We start from the raw sequence: 23,673 nt of genomic DNA, 5'->3' as shown, positions 1-23,673 counted from the left end.
ATTCTCACTCTCTAAAACACTTGTGCTCTCTCTCTCTTTCTCTCTCTCTCTCTCTCTCTTTGGATCTTTGGCTTCTGTCACAAATTTGGTAAAATTATTGTATATATAATTTTTCTGTTGCTAAAAACAGCAAAAAATTTGTACCCTGATGTGAGAATTAGGGCGGGTGATTTAGCACAATACTTCAGGGTATTATAATTGTTCATGATCTTCAAAAATGTTGGCGATATTATTGTGTATGATACAATATGGCTCACACCTGCTCTGACCAATATGTTTGGGATGATGTCGCAGCGGCCTGACAGAAGTAAAAGAAAACTTCACCTTCGTCAAGCCTTGCAACTCAACCCTATCAATCCTGGCTGTTAGCATTGCGGCTAACCAGCTCCAATTGTGCCAAGTCTGAGGATGTCGTGTCTGTTAGCATAGTGGTAACAACTCTGCTGAGCCCTGCTGTTAGCTTCATGACTTACCAGCTTCAACACTGCTAATATGCTTCATTAAAAAAATAAGTTAACTAATAAATGAAGGAAGTCTTCCATAATTTTTTATTATGAATCTAGAGCTGATTGTATGTTTACAGGTGTATTAAAAACTCCTGTTGTGTGTGTTTATTGGTGGATGTAGGTCATTGTGTAAATGTGAAAAAGAGAAAACAATAGGTATAGGTACAGTGAGATGAAGAGTGCAGCTGTCAGGAAACCAAGTGAATGTCATGCAGGCCGTTACACTCGTTGCACAGGTGTGTGTCTCTCTCTCTCTCTCTCTCTCTCTCTCTCTATACACACACACACACACACACACACACTGAGGCAGACAAGCCTCTTAACCACCCAACCGCACATCTCCTTTCCTCTAATGTTGTTTGCACTCACCTCACTTTGCCTCTTTAGATAACACACTGCTCTTTAAATGCAAAGAGACTCTTTATACTTTATAGAACCTACAATAAATATTCAAAAGTTAGTGGACACCCATTCCTGACAGGTGTTGGACATTTTTGAATGGTTGCACATGACCTTAAACATCACCATGCCCAATGCCAGGTGTCAGCTAGAGAACTCTACAGTATAAAGCATCCAGCATTGAGCTGTGAAGCAGTGGAACTGTGTTCTAAGGAATGATGGAGCTCCATCCAGTGTCTTTGGGATGAGCTGGAGTGTCAGTTATAATTAACTGTATTAATGTAAAGGTAGATACTGTGTTCTGTTCCACACCTGCAGTAAAAAAAAGTATATGATGGACAAACTAGAAAATGTTTACTCTCAATTACTGTCTTTCTCTTTCTCTTGTGCTCACTCTCTCTCTGTTACTCTCTCTCTTCTTCACTCTCTCTTGTGCTGTTGTGCTCTCTTTGTTCTGTCACTCAGCGTCTATTTCTATTTCTCTCACAATCTTTTGGTCTATATATATATATATATATATATATATATATATATATATATATATATATATATATATTCTTGTGTTCTGTCTCATGCTCTCATTCACTGTGTCTATCTTTTACAAATTCTCAATTTTCCTTTGCTATTTTTGTTTTCTCTCTCACTCTTGTCTCTCTTGCACTTGTTCTTCTTACAGGTGCTCTCACTCTATCTTGGCTCTTGTTTCTCTCGCTCACTTTTTCTCTTTCAAATATTCTCGAGCTCCCGCGTTTACTCTTACACTCTCTCTTGCTTTCTTTAGCATTGTCACACTCTCTATATCTCTTACATTCTTTCTCTCTCTCTCTCTCTCTCTCTCTCTCTCTCTCTCTCTCTCTCTCTCTCTCTCTTTTTTCTCTCACCTTTCCTCACTGTTCTTCACTCTTGCTTTCTCTTGTGCTATTGCGATCTCGTTGTGCTCTCTCACTGTCTTTTTTTTCATGCACTCTTCATCTATATTATTTTATTATTATATTATCTCACATTCTTGCTCATCTTGCTGTGTATCTTTTTAAAATTTTGTAATTGCACTTGTTCCTCTCACTCTATCTTGTCTCTTTCTCTTGCTCACTTTTTCACTCTTTCAAATATTCTCACACATATATCTCTCACATTAACTCTTCCACTCTCTGTCGCTCTCTTTAGAATTCACACTCTCTCATGCTCTATATATCTCTTGCTCACTCTCTATATATCTCTTGCATGCTCTCTCTCTCTCTCTCTCTCTCTCTCTCTCTCTCAGGCTAAGTGGCTTGGCTATTAATCAGATCAGTGTTTGCTGTGGGCCGTCTCCACTGGGACTGGCAGCATATGCTGCAGCAGAACTGAGAGCAGAGCGTCAGATTGAGGCCTGTCTCTCTCTAAGGCTCGGAGAGTCTGCAGCTCCTGGATCAGTACTGCTGCTGTGCGTTGTGTGTGATGAACATACACTAAAAAATCGAGTAATCCTCATTAAAGTCTTTTGCCTTGTGTTTTGGAACACTGAGAGCGGAGAGGTCTTAGACAGATCCATAGACTAGTTGTTTGTGTTGTTGTAAATTGATCAAACCAATATTACAAATAAGCGTATATTTGCAAAGAGTATACTTCGTTTCGTGCATTTTGTTTTAAACTGCTAGCTAGCTGTATATCCCCCATTACACATGATGCCACAACACAAGGAGGGTGAAGACCAGCACATTGCCTCCTCAGACACATGTGAAGTCAGCCACCGCCTCTTTTTAAACTGTTGTTGATGATGCAGCATTGCTGAGTAGCATCACAGCGCTAACGCTCGGAGGAAAGGGCAACGACTCGGTTCTGATACATCAGCTCACAGATGCCTTATGCTGATTGACATCACCCTAGGAGAAATGAAAGGAAAGAGCAGTGCTAAAGTGCTGCTTTTTCCCTCTCTTAGAAAAGAGGTTCCATAAGGCTCATATCCTGTTTTTGTAGTGTACTAGAAAATGCCAAAAGGACGTTCAACGTTTTTTTTTATGCATAGGTTTTCCCATTTAAATAAATCTGTTTAACATGTTATAACCCATCATAAATGTTTGCATATACCTAAACTATGTAATAGCAAATTGCAAACTTTACAGGAGAAGGAAAAAAATCTGCTTCACTTTCATTTTTATTAAAAAAATGTATTTGAAGTCATAATTTCTGAGCAATTCTATTGGCTCACTCTGTATGAAATTTTGACTTTCAATTGCCAGATGAAAAAGAACAGCTGCCAGAGTTAGCTGCACATGACCTTAAAGGTCACCATTCCCTAATGCCCAATTTGTGATTGACGAACCAGTAGAAGTTTGCTCTTCCTCACTGACTCGTTCTCTCTGCTTCTCTTTTTTTCTCTCTCTCCCTCTCACTCTTTTGTTTTTCTGTTTTATTCCAAGACATTTCTATTTGCCCATTTTTTATTTTTGTAATTTTGACACAATGTAAAGAATAACCGCCAGATTGATATGTCAAAAGGTCAAAAGATCAATGTATCTATTATTCTGGCTATTCATTCTTGATTTGTGGCCAGTGGCCAATGGCATGCTGTCTTTGGCTGTATGTGTATGGGTGTAGTGTTTAGCTGTTTAGCTGATTAGCATTATAGCCACTGGAGTCTCTTTGCTTTTGTAGTGCTGATTAGTGTGTTGCTCTATTGAGCTTTCCTCGAAGAGAGATCAATAGCAGCTCAATGAGTGTGTGTGTGTGTGCGTGTGTGCGCGTGCAAGCGTGTGTGAGGTGTTGTGTAGAGAGAGATGGAGTTTAGTACTTGTGGTGTATCTCTCTCTCACACACACACACACACACACACACATACTCTCTCTCTCTCTCTTTTTCTCTCTCTCTCTCTCAAATGCATTACCAGGACCGTACTGAAGCCACGTGGCAGGAACTCTAGCCTAACCACAACCCAACTTTTTCTGGCTCTGTCTCTATATGTGTGTTTTAAATGTTTTTATATATTTATATATAGAAATTGTATATGTGCCAGAGAGCGAGAGGGCCCCTGTGTTCCAGAGATGGATGGATATTAGAGGTTAAAACAGGAAAACCAGACAGATTGCCTGCGCTTAATTGATAGGGGGAAATCCAGGCGGTGCTGTGTAATTTCATGGAGTCTCTATTTCCTCTGGAGATGAGAACAGAGGCACCTTAAACCCTGCCCTCTGCCACGGCCCCCCATTATCGTAAACCAATCCGTGTTCGGATATGACAGCTTCATGCTCCTGTCATTGCTAATAAGTGGTGTTTTGTCACAGACTGCTGGTCTGCAGGATGAAAGAAGCCCGGCGAGCCGCGAGGATCTTAAGATGTCTGGCGCCTCCCTGGTGTTTTAGCAGCTTAAGGAGCATTTCCATCTGTGGGCAGGAGATGTTTTATCTTTCTGTACGTTTCAGACGTTGTGATGATGATATGCTAACGAGGAGTGCACAATCCCCCGTCAGTTCGCTGAAGCTTTCCTGAAGCTTTTTGAAAAGCTGTCATCTCTGCTGTCCTACTTCTGTGTGCAGAAGTTCAGCGGTTTTACTACTCTGGAACATTGTAGTAGTTGTCTTGTTTATTACATGCGATTTGCAGGGAGAAGTTGACAGTTGAGTGATGATTTGATGTAAATTATGCATAAATGTACTGTGTGCCATGTCTACTATGCTATTCAGATGTAAAATGTATGTTTCGACTTTTTTTGTACCTTGTTTTTATTATTGACAAGGCCACAATAATTCTCTGCATAGCGTAGAGTCTGTTTACAGTAGGGGTGTCACGATTCTCTAAATCCTCGATTCGATTTCATTTTCGATTTGAGGGTCACGATTCGATTCGATTCTCGATTTTCTTGTTTTTTTTTCTTGTTATTATTTTATGCCTCATAAAATTTAAATAATATATTTATTATTATTATTATTATTATTATTATAAATATTATAAATATTATTATTATTATTTATTAAGATATATATGGTAATGCCATCTAGTGACTTTTTTTGGTAGCAACAGTGTGCACTATTAAAACAAGCAGTTTATCAGAGCTGTGTGTGGATGGCTGGTGAAACTGCTCACTTACATGAAGCTGCAGTTCTTCATCCAACCACTAGCAGCAGCAGCACAAGCCCCGCTCTCTTCACTCAGTCACTACTTCAGTACAGCCCAGCCACGGGCTACAGAGCTCAGCCAGTCCGTTTTTACTGTTTCTGTAAACAAATAAAGGTTTTAACCCCACTAACCGGATAATACAGCTCACTACAGTTCATCTTTCAGCCCAAGCAGCTAACAGCAGCAGGTTAGAACAGCCGACACGGAGGCACTGCTCGGATTACATTATAAACAGGTCAGTTAGCGCGCTGCTAACCTCAGGATGTTTATAACTACGGAGTTTAGTGGACACACCACGGCCGCCAGGTAAGTCTTTTAAAGGCTACTGAAGACTATTAAAGGCTATTAGAGTGTAACCCCTGGCTCCCAGGGGTTACAAGAGGTTATTGAAAGCATTATTGGGGGGCAGAAATCAGTACAGGCTGGTTAGATAAGTGATGTGGGTATTGTCTTATAAATATTTACACATAACTTATATCTCTCCTGAAAAGCTTTTATTTTAGTCAGAAACACGCTTGTGTTTACTTTATCTGAGAGAAAGATGTTTTTTTAATTCAATGGAAAGCAACAGGTGTAGTCAATTATAAGTTTAAGATTTTTAATCCACCTCACTGTGATCTATAGTCAGTGTTCTCAAGTCACACTGACACACGCATTTCAGCGAGTTCACACGCTCTCACCTGCGCGCACCCACCCCTCCGTTAGATACAGATACAAAACCTGCCTGAGCCTGGATAACGGTGTAAAAAGCGATTTATCTTCATGGGCAAAATATGCCCCATATCATCCATTCTAAAGCTTGTTTGGACAAACTGCAAAAATAACTGAATCTCAGAAAGCTGCGGGAGAACGGAGGTGAGCTGTTCAACAAAGGTTAGTACTCTTTATCATGTTTTACTACACCCAGTTCAATTTTACACCGGAGTTCTCCTTTAAGTTGGGACTGTTCTGGGACGGGTGTGGGAAAAATTAGCGTGGAGCCCTGATTACATGTTTGCATGTTACAAATATCAGTACTTTCCACATTAAAACAACATCTGGGCATTTAAAGAACATATAAATCCCACATTAAGCTGTTTCTTTCATTTTAAAAGAGTGCAGGCTGTAATTGTTTCTATCAGTGACTAATAAACTAATCAAAAAAGCAATGATCAGAATAGTCGGACACAAAGTGCACGAAAACAGACCTGAAAATAGACAATCATTGATAGTGTGTACCTCAGCATCCGGTGCGCATTATAGTGCTGATTCTATTATAAGGTTATTATGTGGATTCTGGTTAGAAACAGTGATAATTAAAATCAGGTTCTATCCTGTTGTTGGGCAGTTTGACTGGTTTTGTTTCTGTTCGGCTACACCTACTTTCATCTATCTTCACCTCAGCTTCCACAGCTGGGTTCAGTCTAACTGCCTCTGTGTTCTGTTCATCCCCAGCTGTGACCTAAAGTAACTGTTGTGAGAGTTTGTGTGAATTTTCAACACACCCTCACACACTCACACTGGAACTTTGAGTCACAGAGAGATGAGAGTCCATAAATACACTAATGACTCACTAATTCTCTGGTTAGTGTACGCGTGGCTTGTGATTAATCGAGGTTTGCGTACATGTGTATGCTTGTGTGTGTGTTTGAGTATGTTGTGTTCCTGTAAATTTTATGGAAAAAACTTGTGCTGTTGTATTAAAACTGGAATTATTGTTTAATTTATAAAAAAAATTGTAAAAAAAATAATTAAAAGGAGCAAACTTTCTGTCAGTTTTAGGTTTTATCCACCTAGCAACCATTAAAAACACCATAACAACCAACTTTGATAGTTTAGCAAGTGGCTTGTAGCACTCTAGCAACCCCTAATCAATAACCTTATTGATTAGCGATCACCTTTCAGCGCTCTAACATTAATTTACCTAGCAGTTAAGTTATGCCAGAGTGGTCCAGAGGTCTTAAGTGCTGCTACTATGGTCAAAAGATCGCTATGTAGAATCCTGGTCATGCAGCTTGCCATCAGCTGCTGGAGCCCCGAAAGAGCAAAATTGCCCTTGTGTAGATGGCGCTCTTTCTCCTCGTTACTCCTAGGGTGATGTTGATCAGCACAATGCATCTGTGAGCTGATGTATTGGAACTGAGTGGCTGCGCTTTCCTCAGAGTATGCTTGGCAGGCTTGGCAAAGCTACATCAGCAGCAGCTTAAAAAAAAGAGGCGAATGCTGACTTCCTTTGTCGGAAGAGGCATGAGCTAGATTTCACCCTCCTTGTGTTGTTGCATCACCAGTGATGGGGGGTATACAGCTAAACTGAGAGAAAAAGAGAAAAAAATGTAAAAAAAAAAAAAATAACGTATAAAAATAACAAGCAATGCCATAGCAACCACTTGGAACACTAGATTTCATAGCAACAACCTCAAACATTGGGTTTCTTAGGAACCAATAATCTATACAAAATTCACTTGGAAAACGGCAACAACCACTACTAATGATACCACCAGAACCACCTGTGACACCATAGCAACCACCTAGCTAACAGTTTCATTTTAATGACAACATGCATACATTTACCTCCAAAAGTACTGGAACATTGAGATTAATCCCTTCATTTCTGGGATAGACTTCTGGGGGTTACTCCCTTCAGTCTCCTCTTTAGCAGGTGTAATGCATTCTCTATAGGATCTAGGTCAGTCTAAAACCTTCCACTTCTTGCCCATTGAAAACCCAAACTCAAACGTTTTCAGTCTTTATCAGAAACAAACACATTGGCTTTACTGTTCCAATACTTTAGGAGGGGACCATAACAATAGTAACAGTTCTAGTTGTTTTTTTTCTGGCTGTTATTAGAGCTAGGCGATATGGCACAAAAAAAAATCTTCTATTTAAAAAAAAACTCCTATTTTCGATTTAAATCGTTTTTTTTCCCCTACTAAAATCTCCTAAAAGTTGCTAGAAGTTGCTAAATTACGTCATCGCCTAATTTGCATAATATATGTTTTTGAAGCTGTAAATGATTAACATTGTGAGAGAGAAAAAAGTGAGTAAAAAACACTCTAAATATGTAAGAAATGATACAAATGAACTCCAACAAATTAACAATTTCTGTTGCTTCTTAAGTCACGTCTCAAATTAACTTTATTTTTACGTAAAAAGATAAATCAGTTTTTTGCCGTGTTGTTAAATATTATTATAAGAGCAGTTTTTTTATTTTATTTATATATTTTTTAGCTTTCTTAAGTTTTCTTTATTTTCAAACCTATTATAGACAAATTATTGAATAGCTTTTTACAAAGAGGGAGACACTGTGGACGAGGTGAATGACTGACTGAGACTGTGTGAGTTAAATTCAGTGAGTTTTTTTTTCGTGTCACACTGAAGACACTTTGATATTTATATTTCTGCTCTGTAAATAAGGGGCGGGGTCAGTCAGCACGCACAGTGTGTTCGCTGTGTTCGATTAATCGATAAAATCGATTAATCGCCCAGCTCAAGTTGTTATTAGTATTTGTATGATTACAATATTGAAGTGCAAATAATAGAAGAGGTTAAGTACAAAAATAATAGAAGTTAAAAATAAAGCATCTTTAGATAGGGCCTTAAGGAGGTCAGAGGGAAATAATGGGATAGAGGAGTAGAGAAGAGGAAGAAGGAGATGAGGTTAGAAGTAGTTAGTGTGTTAGAGGTGTTAGGAGAGTAAGTGCTCTTTGAAGAGCTCTGTCTTCAGGAGTTTCTTAAAGATAATGAGAGATTCTCCTGATCTGGTAGTAGAAGGTAGTTAGTTAGAGGTGTTAGGAGAGTAAGTGCTCTTTGAAGAGCTCTGTCTTCAGGAGTTTCTTAAAGATAGCGAGAGATTCTCCTGATCTGGTAGTGGAAGGTAGTTTGTTCCACCATTGGGGAGTCATGTTAAACTGTGCGAATGGTGGATCAGATGCCAGGCAGCGTTGACCCCAGAAGAGAAGTGAGAGAAAGACAGGGAATGAGATACTGTACAGGAAAGAATGAAAGAACAGGAGCGGTGTTGGGAGGGCATTTGTCACTGGATGTCACTGTGTCAGTGCTTTGGACATTCATTCATACTTGAGACAACCACAATATTAATTCAATTAATATATATATATATTTTTTTTTAGAAAATATTGTTGAGCACAATATCACAATACTTTAATATACCAGTATTTTTTTCACACCCCCTTCTGACATATCAAATTTAATATGTATTTTTAATAATTGTAATAATTATGTATATTCACAATAGAGCAAAAGAGTGGTCCTCCTGCTTTATGATGTTTGAATGTTAAAGTATATTACTAAGACACTGCAGGAGTGCTTAGACTAAAAATGTGTGGAATGGCATTTAAAAAAAAAAACAGCTCTGTGTGTGTGTGTGTGTGTGTGTGTGTGTGTGTGTGTGTGTGTGTGTGTGTGTGTGTGTGTGTGTGTGTGTGTGTGTGTGTGTGTGTGTGTGTGTGTGTGTGTGTGTGTGTGTGTGTGTGTGTGTGTGTGTGTGTGTGTGTGTGTGTGTGTGCGAGGCAGAGGAGTCACGCAGCTCTTCAGGAGCGCAGCAGGAATTAGCATATGTGATGCGCCTGTGCCCTGCCATTATTGTTCCTGTTTTTAATTCAATTTCTCCTTCCTCAGGACAAGTGCTGTGTAGTAGGATTAACTCGCACTGTCACGCGTGTGTACACACACACACACACACAGTATCCTCAAAGGCTCCTCTGCTCCGCATGTTATCAGTCTGCACCATATCTGGTTTATGCAGATTATATGATTATACAGTAGCTGTGTGTGTGTCTGTGTCACATCCCTTTCAGAAATAAAGTTAATCTGAGGCCTTGCTAGACCGACCTGGACCTGCTCATGCTCATTGTGTAGTACTTACATTTGTTACACATTTGACGGCCACAATTTATTAAAATGTATTAAAAATATATTTTTAAATTGCCTATTAAAGTACTAATGACTTGTAGCTAAGTGCTCAGGTGAAAATAATATGAATAAAGCAGTCTAAAGCAGCGAAACATTATTATTTTTTTTTATAGCACACATTCCCTTGCAACCCATAAATTAGGATTTATTGCCTCGCCCACCTCAGCTTGGGGCCGCCCACTGCAGAGCCGTAGAGGGAGCACCACAGTGCTGTTAACCAATTAGAGGCGATACATTGGCATGGCATGAATATTCATGACTAAGAGCCAAAATCCTGCCGTTCTTCTCCCCCCACTCCTCCACCGAAATAAGCACCAGCTCATAGGGCATCTATTTCACTGCAAATGAAGAAAAAAAATGATAGAACGAGATTTCAATGAGGTTAGCATGCAAATTTGTGTCTACAGTCATTAGCACTGCTGGCCTCAGAAAACCCGAACCGGAGGAAACTCTAAAAATATGCTGTGTTCCATTTTTTTCACTTTGAGGCTTGATGTTACAGTTCCAAATAGGAAATTTTAACTGGAACATTCCCACAAGGTAGATTTTACACTGGGAAGAACTGCAGAGCTTTAGAATCCAAAAAGGCTGCATCACATTAGCACTTGTATCTATTTGTGTGACTTCTGAAGTAAATGGAACACTTATTGAATACAGTAATCTTAGAGAAATACTTCACACAAGGTCTAACCATAGACTTCATCATCATCATCATCATTATCATCTTAACTGTATATCAGTTAGCCAGCATGCTAAATTACCTCAGCTGCTAAAATGAGCTAACACACCCAACAGTTGCCCAAACCGCAAGTTATATTTAGGTTTATATGGAAACTCAATGTGCTGCAATGTATTTTGGCAAGTATGTAATTATCTCGTGTCATTATGCTTTGTATTTTTTTTGGTAGCTGAGTTAGCTGCCATGCTAATAAGCTGACTGAAACTGCACTGAGTGGAGAGTTTAATACCATTTCCCCTCTGCAGCAAAGTGCAAGTGGCCTGGTTACATTACTGGTTCCATGTGTTTCTTTCAGCAAAATGCATTTCCTGCATTTTGATGGTTGTAATTCTCCATTATGGGCTGGACAGAGGGCCTGTGAGTAAGTGTGAGTGTGACTGTACGTTGGTCGTCATTGCTGGGCTTCTTTAAAGCCTGGTCTGCGTTCTGTTAGCAGTAAAACATGCCAGCGGCCTCGTTCTTGAATTTCATAATTTCTTGATTGCGTATTTAAGAGGTCTGTTCAGAGGCAAAGCCAAGCTGCTCGGTGATTTGGTGACACTTTCTCAGGCATCGAGTTCAGTTCTAGTAGCCAGAGTACAACATACGTTGACTGCAGGACTAATCGGTCCGTGTCAAAAGTTTGTGTTTAGACAGCTTTAAAATATTTTTTGGCTACAGCAGCTTGTTGATGTAAGTTAGTAATGAACTAAAATTTTGTCCTTTCCAGTTCCCACCACAAGGGGAGCTAGGACTTATAACAAAAATTAAATGATTAAAAGTAACAGCCAGTATTACGTCTGTCAAATGCTTATTTAAGCAATTGAACACGAGAGGGAGTTTTTTTTTTTTTTTTTTTTTTTGAAGAAAATGAAACAAAGAACCTCTGGAAATTCATAATAAATATGCTTTAATATGCAAGTAGTTCCACAACAAGTGAACTGTAACAGAACCTACAAAATGTACAACCTACAACAGAGCGTAAGATTTATATAGGCAAACACCACAAATATTACCTTGAAATCAAAATTGTGAAAGTGAAAAACAGCGAAAGTTGGTAAAAAGTTGGTGTTGGTAAAAGTTAGGTTTGCGAGTATTTCTGCCTGTTTGCTCTTTGTGGCAGGCTAGCTGTGCCTGCAGGATTGTGGTTAGGTTAGCATAGCTTGCTTTGGCTAAGCATTAGCTTAGCTAAGCCTAGCCTGGCTGGTTACGCTGTGGGCGAGCCTACCTTGGCTGGGCGCTAGTTTGTGCTAAGCTAATGCTGCTGCTGCTGCTGCTGCTGGAAGTAATGATACAAAGATGTCCTGTGTGTGTATATGCCATTACTGGACAATGCGTCTGCGGAGTGATACAGATTTAGTGTGAGAAGGCCGCGCTGTTATCACAAATATCAGCACGATTAGAACACTTCTCAACCAATCAGACTGAGAGGTCGGAACTAACTGTTGTATAATTCTAACTTCTAACTGCTGCTACTCAGCATCACTGCACAGCTACAAATGCTTGGAAGAGAGGACTAACCTTACGGTTCTGATTTAACATCTTACAACAACTTTCAATCTCATACATCAGTATTGTATAGGCTGTTGCATTCTCAATGGTTTGTGAAGTGGTGAACATTAGGGAGTTTGATCTGTACCCCAGCAGTCTAGAGAGCAGTGAAAAGTGAGCAGTAGTCCATTAAGGCTAGGAAATGGAGTGCACATTCGCTGACCGTGGGATGGATTGTGAGTTCCTGGAGCGTTTAGGGAGTGGTTGAATGCTCTGCGAGGAGGGAAATGTGTGTTTGTTGGTCTAGCAGAAGCCAGTAATAAGATAAGGAGGCTGCTGTGATAGCCGGAACAGAGAGCTGCACAATGGAGAACTGAGACATGGAGTTTTTTCAGTTAATCATTGACTAGCGCAACAGTTGGCACACACACAATGCATTGATGAGGAGTTTCATGGGTTCATAAAGTGCTGTACTGTAACAAATAACACAACATGTGTTTAATGTTAGCAGAATGTTCAGGGTGCAAGAAGTGGTATTACTTTTAGCTCAAAAGTAGCACATGTATTACTAGCTTCCTGCTTCACAGGACACTAGGGTCCTTATTTTAGCAATCTATAAATGAGCCAACAACCCACGACGCTTGATTTAGGCTTTTATCATGTCTTTTATTATGTCTTTACCATGGTTAGAACACAAAAAATACACCTAGAACAGCTCAAAATGCACAAAAGTCATGTACGTATTCTCTTAATAAATCATGAGTGTGTTTGAGGCATAAAAAAGAAACCAAATCTTACCATTCCCTTTAAGAGCCAGGTGTGCTCTGACTTTGGCGGATTGATATTTTAATGCCGCAGTGCATCTGCACTTCTTAGCAGATGATTAAACAGACCTGATTATTCATTCTGTGAAGATATGAGTGTAGGTCATGCCCGGGAACAGCAATGTTATTTTATTTCATATTCTGTTTTATTAATAATGCAAAAAAGTGATGTGTACAAGCGTTTTTGCGCTTTTGCTGTGGAAATGTTTCAATAAGCTTCAATAAGATTTATGTCAATCCAGTGTTTTTATTCATTTTTCACCAATAATTGATGATCTTGAATTGATGATGGTAGAGTCTGACCTCTGCACAAAGCCTTCTCCATCCAGCACATCCCAAACATTCTTAATGAGGTTAAGGTCTGGACTCTGTGGTGAACTCTCTCAATCCATGTGTGAAAATGATCTCATGCTCCCTGAATTACTCTTTCACAATTCCAGCCCCATGAATCTTGGCATTGTCATCTTGAAATATTCCTGTGTCATCAGGGGAAAAAAAATCCATTGATTGAATATCCTGTGCTGGTCAACGAATTAGAATAATTTGAAATAGTGCAATCATGAAATTCTTTGAATGCATTTTTTGTGCAGAAAGCAAATCAGGTGTTCACCGCACCTGTCCTACTCGTTAGACTAATCACAGAACTCGTTACCTGGAAAAAAATTTGCTCAGCTGAGCTTTCCAAAAGGCCCATTTAGGCCATTTAACTGTGACACTGTTGTTTTATTGAATTAGAATAATGGAGAAACCGTTTCATTGAATTAGAATAAATGCTCGAATTTTTGTTTTCTGTGAAGAGTGTTCACTGTGCAGTATAAAGTCAGGGTTGAGTAGAATTTCTAAGTTGTAAAATCAATCATGGGTAAGCAGCGCGACCTCTCAACCGGAATAGTGGCTCAAATTCAAGCCCTTCGCCAACAAGGCTTGACCCAAACTAAAATTGCTGAGCAGCTCGGCATCAGCCAGTCTTCCGTCTGCAAAGCTCTCAAGAAAAACTGCAGCAAGCGCACCAACTGTTCCGGCGTCCGAAAAACTTCTGCTCGCGACAACAAGCAGCTGAGAAAGATCGCAGTCAGCAACCGGTTCAAGTCCACTTCCGAGCTCACCGACTTGTGGAACAAGCAGACCGGCGCTGACGTCTCCAGATCAACCACTTACCGTCGTCTGCGCGAACTCGGCTTCAAATCTCGCGTTCCAGCAGTGAAACCGATGCTGAACAAGAAACAAATGGAGAAACGGCTGAAGTGGGCCAAAGAACACGGCGAGTGGACTGCTGAAGACTGGCAGAAAGTGGTCTTCAGTGACAAATCACACTTCTGCATCTCCTTCGGTGACCAAGGTCCTCGTGTCTGGCGTCGTGGTGGCGAAACCTACAACCACAAGTGCGTGAAAAGAGCCGTCAAGTTTCCCCAGAGCGTTATGGTCTGGGGATGCATGTCCGCTCGAGGTGTAGGGAAACTCTGCTTCCTCAAGAAGACTGTTAATGCTGCCGTATATCAAGATGTTCTGGAAACGTTCCTGATTCCGACTGTTGAGGAACAGTTCGGCGAAGAAGACTTCATATTTCAACAGGATCTTGCACCGGCTCATGCGGCAAAGTCGACCAACAGTAGTAACAGCAGCAGCATTAGCATTAGCATTGGCAGCATTAGCACTAGAAATAATAGTGATAGTTGTAGCAGTATTAGTAGTAATAGTAGTAATTGTTATAGCTGAAATAATAGTTGTATTGGTAGCAGTAATAGTAGCTGATACAGGAAGAGTAGCAGCAGTTCTACTCTTATCTGTAGCAGCCATATAAGTGTTAGTGGTTTCTAGCGGACTAGTTAGCACTAACACAGTCTGTGTGTACAGTTCTGAGAGGAAAACTTTGCTTGGTCAGCTAGAATCCCTTCCAGCTAAAAAAAATAGTGCCAGTTCCACCAATACAAAAGTTAAATCCATATTAAATTTCAGCTTTCATCAAGATTACAGCTTTTAATCGCAAATTCTCTCCTCTTTTGGGGGCTGTGTGTTTAGCACTGTAACGTAAGAGAACGGTATTCCGTACACAGTTTCGGTATTTTCCGCGTTTGAGTGGATATTACGAAAATACCCGAGTTCAAATAGGCTGCAGTGATTGGCTAAACTATGGAATATCTGCCTAACAACCAAAATAAATTTTGATGGTTTACTTTTGGACCAATAGTTTTAAAGAAAACCCCAAAAAACTGACCTCAGTCCTGTCACCATTGTGCATCAGTATTCCGTACACCTGCCAACAAACAGGCAACGGTGTTCCGTACACCTCAGATTTCCGCTCGAGGTGGCTGTATTCTGCAAAACTTCACCACCTTTAACATATGATCTAAGACTGACATAGAAACTTAGTTAAGTGTTTGTCAAATGGATTTGATAAGTTGTCTATGAATTGAAAAAAAATTGTGCTGAAGCTGCAGCACAAAATCTCAGCTGTCTATGAGTGGTGAAGTGGAGCTGGAGTTAGCTCGTTTTTAAAGTAAGTTATAAACAATGATTATTAATTCCTCAATCAAATATTACAACAGATGCTGTTAGTTGGATGTTCCTCCCTACCTACCGGAATTTCAAGAGAAAACGCAATGTGGATGGTCACTGACCTGTTTTAATGGAAAGAGGAAGGATTGACAATGACCCCAGAATATATTTCAAACATAACAATAGTTTATTATTAAGTATTTTATTGTTTAAATGCTCAACTGTACGGAATACTGAAGTGTACGATATACCGTTCTCTTACGTTAGCTACTTATGGCAAATAAATAGCAGATATGCTATGTGTAAGTTCTGCTTGTGGAATATGTGCTTTATAGGTATCTAAGAAAAAAAATCTGGGAAATGGCCAGAATTTTTTTTATAAAGATTTGATATGCTGTTTGTAACTCTTATGTTTAATTTTCACTACTGTGAAATAGGGGTGGGCAATATTATATCGTATACAATATATCCATATCGTGATAATAGGGCTGTTCTGTCTTAAAAGTAGTCTATTATTAACTGTGAAGCTTTAGGTGTATTTATTGTATAATTGTTTTAGTTTGCAGTTTATATGCATGCACTAAATATTCTGCACTATTTTTTGCTGCATTATATTATTTTATGCTATATTATTTATTTTGCCACATTATGATTATTCTGTTATACTCTTATACTATATTCCTGAAATGAATAAATTATTTCTGTTTTCCTATATCGCCAAGTATAACGTTGTCGCAAAAATACCCTGAAATATCGTGATATTATTTTAGAGCCATATCGCCCACCCCTACTGTGAAATAGGTGCTAATGTGTTACCCTTGCTAGGTAGGTAGCTAGCTAGGTAATTCTGTGTGTTTTGCCTTGTCAGTAAGCCATGTAATGCAACAGAAAAAAAATGCATAAAAACATTAAGAACTTCCAGTAAGTTGCAAATATTGATTAGTTAAGCTTGACAGAACAACCTAGTAAAGCTAAGCTAAGCTAGATTGGTTGCTTTTTGACTAGTCATAATGATAATTCAAGATATCTTCAAATATCCAGTGCTTTTCTTCTGAAGTAAGATGGCTAATTTTAGCTATATGTCACAATTGACCATTGGTAAAAAATTGACAGGAACAACAATAATGTGACTTAAATCCTACAGTAGCAGTTGTAATTGCTGAAACAACATAGTATCAGTATTAGCTGCTACAATATTGATAGTAGTAGCTGCAGTATCTGTAACAGTAGTAGTTTTACTAGTGTTAGTAATAGTTGCAAAATGTCTCTCATTTTTATTACATCATTAAAAGAAAGTTCAGAGTACAGAGCAGAACCGTCCAGAGCACATCAGGATATAAATGTGATTTTATATCACTTCCTTCCATGTTTAATGGTGTTATCAAAACAGACTGTTGTGCTGCTAATGTGCTATCCTGGACTGTGAAAGCAGGAGTGGCTGAGTGCTAATGACTCTTACTGTGGTGTTTCTCTCAGGAAGTTACTGTGCAGTACTGTTAATTCATGGGCATGTAATTGTGTACAGGTTTGGAAAAAGGGTGTTGATTAATGCAGACTGCTTACTTTCAATCCAGTGCGGCGCAAAGGGAGGAGGAGAGCGAGGGTGTGTGTGTGTGTGTGTGTGTGTGTGAGTGAGAGAGTTAGTTTCAGAGTTGAGGAATAGTTTGCAGAGCGTCAGGAGAGGAGAAATTCCTCCTGGGATCTTCAGGTGTCCTTCAGTTGGAAGCGCTGCACAAAGCTGCGTAGAAAAAGTAGTGCTTAACGTGTGTGTGTGTGTGTGTGTGTGTGTGTGTGTGTGTGTCTGTGTTTGTATGTGTGTGTGCACATTGTGCTTGCCTCTGAGGGGCTAGTTATCTGCTCTTTGCAGACTAGCTCCTTGCGGGCTTGTGCCTCAGGCATAGTCACCCTGCCTAATTGAGTGTCACCTGAAAGGTTGTGCTGAAGTGCTCTCTCTTTCTGTGTCTGTGTCTGTGTGTGTCTGTGTGTGTCTGTGTGTGTCTGTGTGTGTGAGAAAGAAAAAGAGAGAGAGATAGAATGAGCGAGGGAGATCGGTGCTGAGCTGGGGGTCATTCTAATGTGAGTAATAGCTTAAAAAGCCACAGGGAGAGCAACACTCGTAAAAAAGTTACAGCACTGTTGCGTTAGGCATGCTGTAAACACTTCTAATATTGCCTATTACTTTTATTGGTGTGTGTGTGTGTGTAGTGCTGGACAGTAGGATGTGTGTCCATACCTGGAATGTGTCATCCACTCTCTCTTCCCAAAGATTGTAAGACCATTATGTAAGACCAATTGTAAGACCAATTAGGTTGTAAATGCCTTAAAATCATTAATAATCAGTTTTAACACATATGTAGAAATGGCAACAATATAGATGGCTGTGGGTTCACTTTTTGGCAAACAACAAATCATTGTTGTCCTGTCTACTTATGTGTTATAACTGATTATTAATGATTTTTAAGGCATTTACAACCTAATTAGTAACCATTTAATAAATTAATTGTAAACCATTTATAAACCCTTTATAAAGGTAGTCTTATATATATATATATATATATATATATATATATATATATATATATATATATATATATATATATATATATATATATAAACACTCCTGACTTCTGTGGCTAAATAATGTTTGTCAATAATACCTAGAAGATCCTAGAGGGCGCTCCGCTGAAACAAAGCGGTAAAAACTAAGGATTAGAACTTGATTAGCCTCCACAGCGCAGTGTGGTGGACTTTATAACTTATTCGATTGCCAATACTTCTCTACAAGGTGAGTGCATTTGCATATGTGTGTCAGCAATGGATTATTTGGGCATATAATTAATTTTTAGTGAAGAAGCTGTCCTCAGGTCCCTGTTCTCAGGGCTGGCACTGGGTGGGGTGGGGTGGGGTAGGGAGAGGAGGGAGTTGAGTTGTGTGTTTATAGTGTCACCGCTGAGCGCCCTTCACACACAGGTTCAGGATATTAGCGCATTATTCACACTCTGTTTAAAGGACTTGGGTGAGACACGTTCACTTCCAAACAAGCTCAAGGACAAGTTCATATCTGTGCCCACTGTGGGGGACGCTAAGGGCTCATTTTGACTTCTCCATCTGCCAGGGTGTGTGTATGTGTGTGTGTATGCACATGGTTGTGTCTATGTGTTTTTGTGTGTGTGTGTGGAATACTGATCACAGCACTGTGTACTGATTGTGTGTTTTTCTCTCTCTTTCTCTCTCAGGCGAAACCTCACCAAGCTCTCGCTCATCTTCAGCCACATGTTGGCCGAGATCAAGGCCATCTTCCCCGATGGCCAGTTTCAGGGAGACACTTTCCGCATCACCAAGGCCGACGCTGCCGAGTTCTGGAGAAGATTTTTCAGTGAAAAGTAAGAGCTAAACTAATAGCTTCTCATATTAAGAAGGGTGGGAGGAGTGTAGGTGATATAGCTACATTAAAATATCACAAAAGATGAACATTTCTACCAGGGCTACATGATATATCATTTAAGCATCATCATTGCGATGTACGCTTGTGCAAAAGTCACATTGCAGGATGCGCGATGTCACTTAACGCAAATAAATTGAACACGTCATGTTGCAGGGTTTTGATTCTTGACACAAGCAGTAGATACACAGCGTTGTCTCTGTGTCTGTGTAAGTGACAGGCTGCTTCTGCCTGAGAAGCGCAAGGGTGGGCTGCAGGAGTAAACACAAGGTAACCGCATGGCCTCCATCCACATGGTTGGGCACGTGCTTGTAAACATACATTTTAAAAGCTGTGCACCTCAGTCCAGCACAGTTTTGCAGCTTACAGCTTAATTTACGGTTTTAATCCCAGAAAAACACTCTCATTTACCTTTTAAAATGTCATTTAAATCCTGTTTAAAAAAGGGCTGATTAATGTTGTTTTTCAGTTTTTTTACCTCGGATTTTGAGTGCTCGGAGCTGACTCAGCTCTTGATCGGTCCAGACGCGAGACAGTGTGAGGTTGGGGGTGGGGCTGGAACATTTGCAATGTAAAATGTTGCCAATATCGTGCAGCCCTAATTCCTACTGCCATTTAGAAAAGAAGTGTATAAAAAGCTGACGCTGACTCTGTACACTTGATGAATTTTAAATAAAGCAATAAACATAGGATTAAAGTGTAAAATTTCAGCTTTACTTTAGTAGAGTAGTTTAACCTTTAAGTAAGAACAAATACAAAAAATGGCAACTACTGAAACAAGATTCTTTGCACAGATAAAACTACAGCTAGCTTAAGTATCAAAGAGAAACAAAGAAAAACTGTCAAACATGGTGGAGGCACCATTATCATGAGTATGAATGGATGCCAATTGAACTTAATAACAACCGTTTGGGATACCACTTACCTATTAACAACCACTTAGCAATACCATACCAACCCCATTCATAACCATTTCACAAAATATGAAATATAAATATTCTGAACTAAGAAACAGTACATTTTTGAATGCTCCATCAACTAAAACCAAATTTTTTTGAAGCTGTAGTTTTTGTTTTGTCCCTTGATTTCTTTCTTTTTTTATTTATTTGTTCGCTCTTCCATTTTTTTTTCTAATACTCACCAACACAGTGTTTCAGACCCCTGGCAACACCACAACAACCAACTTGGATAGTATAACAACAAAATAAACACGACAGTAAGTGCCAAAGATCAGCACAGCAGTGCCAATATGACACGCTATAGCACAGCCCTCAAAGTGCATTATTGCAATTATACAACAGTTCCATTATCGCTGTTTTTTGAAAGATTTCGAGTTAATCAGGATGAGAAAATGTGATCGGTTTGGTTATAAAATAGTTTCATAGCTGCTCTGCTTGTAGATATGCTGTAAACTCCAAAAAATGTTTTTGTTTTTTTATTAAAATTAAATTTTGTTTACTTCAGCGCCCCCCAGCGGCAAGACCTGCGGAATTACAAGGGTCCACCTTACATTCATCTTAAAATACCCTAAATTAACTGGAAAATATACACTTAAGCTTTATTTTAATAATAACAATTCTTAACCTGATATTGGAGGCTGATAATGTGTGTGATAATGTGTATTTCTGAATCGATGGGCTTATTTATTTGTGGGATCTAGCGCCTTCCAATGTTGTTTATTGATATCGCGTTTGGTTTATAAGCGCTACATTATTGCTAGGTTACCTGTATGTGGCGGAGCAATACATGGAGAGCTTCGGTTACAGTTCATTACTGGAAAATTTGAAAAATGACCCACCAACCAACAGTATCCAGCTGCCACTTTCCCTGAGTCTAGAGGTGTACAATACATTGATTTTTTTTTTTTTTTTTTAGTATTGACAATAAGCATATTATAGAATATCATCAGTACTTAACAAACAAAACAGTAGATCACACATGATACCAGTTTTAATAAATTAATTTAAAATTAAGATTAGCTTAGTGTTAGTAAGCCATGATGCTCAGATTCTAAAATTTTACTGTTCATGACAGAAGCCAAAAACATTAAAATTATTGGTGTGTCCAAATTTTGACTGGTACTGTACATTTAAATTAAGTCGTCAGGCTAAATAAGAATGCAGTTAGTGTAGCACTGTAAGAAAAGCTGATTAATCAGTTTAATTGGGGTCTTCTTGAGTCTTAAAAGGGTATGAAGATGTCTGTGTTCTTTGAGATACAGAAAGCTGCTGTGCTGTTCCTCTTTTCAGCAGGCTGTCTGAGAGTGAGCGAGGTTAAGAAGCCGCTCAGCCGTGTGCAGGTGGAGCTTTTCATTCAGACGCACACTTTGCATACAGCTGCTGATAAGATTGGACTGGATAAACCCAGTTCAGAGAGTCAGTACAATGCATGTTAATGTGGTTTAAATAATAGCCCTGTTATTTTGCTTCTGAATGGAACATTATTAATGTTTAAAATAAAGATCTGCTTTTATTAGCTAGTTTCCATCCTATGACTTGCCATAGTAACTACACAGCATAGCAAAGCATAGTGTAGCCTAGGCTAGGCTAGCATAGCTTAGCATAGCATTGCACTGCACTGTAGGGAGAACAATTTTGTTATTTTGGTGACAGTTGTCATGCTTGATGAATAGTGTTACTGTCTTTTTGTGTCCTCTTGACTTAATCTTGGTGGAGTTTGTGTTCAGCTATAAAAAAAAAACTGTGGCCAGTTTACATGGTTAGCTTTTAGCATAGCTAGCACCAAGCTAGTACTTGATTTTTCACCCTGCTTCTCCTAATATTTACTTTTAGTGCTGGTTGGGTTTCACCATGACACAGTGAGCTGTGAGCTGGGTATATGGACATTTAGCAAGAGTCAATATAATTATGGTATTTTGGGGTTTTGTAGTTACTTGTTTTCGATGAATCTGATTTCAGATTTCCAAGAAGGAAATGAAGTTAGAAGTAGTTAGTGTGTTAGAGGTGTTAGGAGAGTAAGAGCTCTTTGAAGAGCTCAGTCTTCAGGAGTTTATTAAATATAGTGAGAGATTCTCCTGATCTGGTAGTAGAAGGTAGTTAGTTAGAGGTGTTAGGAGAGTAAGAGCTCTGTCTTCAGGAGTTTTTTAAAGATAGTGAGAAATGCTCCTGATCTGGTAGTAGAAGGTAGTTTGTTCCGCCATTGGGGAACTCTGTATGAGAACAGTCTGGATTGCTTTGTGTGAATGTTTGTTTGGTAAAGCGAGGCACTGTTCATTGGAGGAGCGCAGCGGCCGGGAGGTAGCGTAAGCCTTCAGGAGTGATCAGTGCAGGTAGGAAGGAGCTGTGGTTTTGGCTGGTTGAAGACCAGACGTGCTGCTGCATTCTTGATCATTTGGAGTGGTTTTACTATGCAGGCCGGGAGGCCAGTTAGCAGGGCATTGCAGTAGTCGAGGCGTGAGATGACGACTGCTTGTACCAGGAGTTGGGTGGCCTGTTGTGTCAGAAACGGTCAAATTTTTCTGATGTTATAAAGCGCAAAGCTGTATAAAGCGTGAAGGAGAAAATTATACATTTTGTATTGCTTCATCATGTATATATACATGAGAATGCTCACATAAATACAGACTTTCTTTCTCTCTTTGTCTCTCGCGCACTCTCTCTCTGTGAGGTTTAAGAGTTCAATGGCTGATATGTTTAATTCAGGATCATTCTGAGTCTGTTGCATGTTGTAGTATCTTCCCTGATGAAGAGCTCAAGCACGAGGTTAAACAAGGGACACACGCGCGCACACACGCGCACACTCATTATTCTTTTACCATTTCTTTCTTTCTTTCTTTCTTTCTTTCTTTCTTTCTTTCTTTCTTTAATATATTGCTCTTATTTCGTTCTCCCCATGTTGTATTTTTTAATCTTTTCTTTATTTCTTTGTTTCCTTTTTTCTTGTTTCTTTTTTTCTCTCTGTCCTCTTTCTTCTTTTGTTCTCTTTTGTTATTTCTTGTGAGGTTTTGTTCTCTTTCTTTTTTGTTCTAATCATTTCTATTTTGATGTTCTATGGTCTCTGTATATCTACCTTCTATCTTTCTTTCTTTCTTTCATACAGAACCAGTCAGAAGTTTGGACACACCTCTTTTCATTCAATGTATTTTCTGTCTTTCTTATGTTTTTTTTTTTGTAAATTTGATATTGAAGCTTATATTAAGGCTATACTAGAACATGCAGAATTATTTTTTTCTTTGTCTTTCATTTTGTTTCTCTTCTGTTTCCTTTTTTCTTCTTCTTTCTTCTTTTCTCTCTGTCTTCTTTCTTCTCTTGTTCTCTTTTGTTATTTCTTGTTAGGTTTTGTTCTCTTTCTTTTTTGTTCTATTAATTTCTATTTTGTTTTTCTTTCTTGATGTTCTATGCTCTCTGTATATCTACCGTCTTTCTTTCTTTCTTTCTTTCTTTCTTTCTTTCTTTCTTTCTTTCTTTCTTTCTTTCTTTCTTTCTTTCTTTCTTTCTTTCTTTCTTTCTTTCTTTCTTTCTTTCTTTCTTTCTTTCTTTCTTTCTTTCTTTCTTTCTTTCTTTCTTTCTTTCTTTCTTTCTTTCTTTCTTTCTTTCTTTCTTTCTTTCTTTCTTTCTTTCTTTCTTTCTTTCTTTCTTTCTTTCTTTCTTTCTTTCTTTCTTTCTTTCTTTCTTTCTTTCTTTCTTTCTTTCTTTCTTTCTTTCTTTCTTTCTTTCTTTCTTTCTTTCTTTCTTTCTTTCTTTCTTTCTTTCTTTCTTTCTTTCTTTCTTTCTTTCTTTCTTTCTTTCTTTCTTTCTTTCTTTCATACAGAACCAGTCAGAAGTTTGGACACAC

General features: G+C 38.9%; 1 protein-coding gene across 1 annotated transcript in view; it reads left to right on the top strand.

The window, feature by feature from the left end:
* cblb (Cbl proto-oncogene B, E3 ubiquitin protein ligase) overlaps nucleotides 1–23,673 on the top strand; it is a 159,218-nt gene that overhangs the window by 67,241 nt on the left and 68,304 nt on the right. Inside the window, exon 4 of the mRNA XM_022681396.2 lies at nucleotides 18,674–18,820. Within this exon, the coding sequence (XP_022537117.2) occupies nucleotides 18,674–18,820 (147 nt within the window). The remainder of the gene's footprint in view (nucleotides 1–18,673; nucleotides 18,821–23,673) is intronic.

Source organism: Astyanax mexicanus, chromosome 20, assembly GCF_023375975.1.
Source record: "Astyanax mexicanus isolate ESR-SI-001 chromosome 20, AstMex3_surface, whole genome shotgun sequence".
In the NCBI taxonomy this organism is placed as follows: domain Eukaryota; kingdom Metazoa; phylum Chordata; class Actinopteri; order Characiformes; family Acestrorhamphidae; genus Astyanax; species Astyanax mexicanus.
Note: the sequence above shows the minus strand (reverse complement) of the source record. Positions and strands in the feature narration are given on the sequence as shown.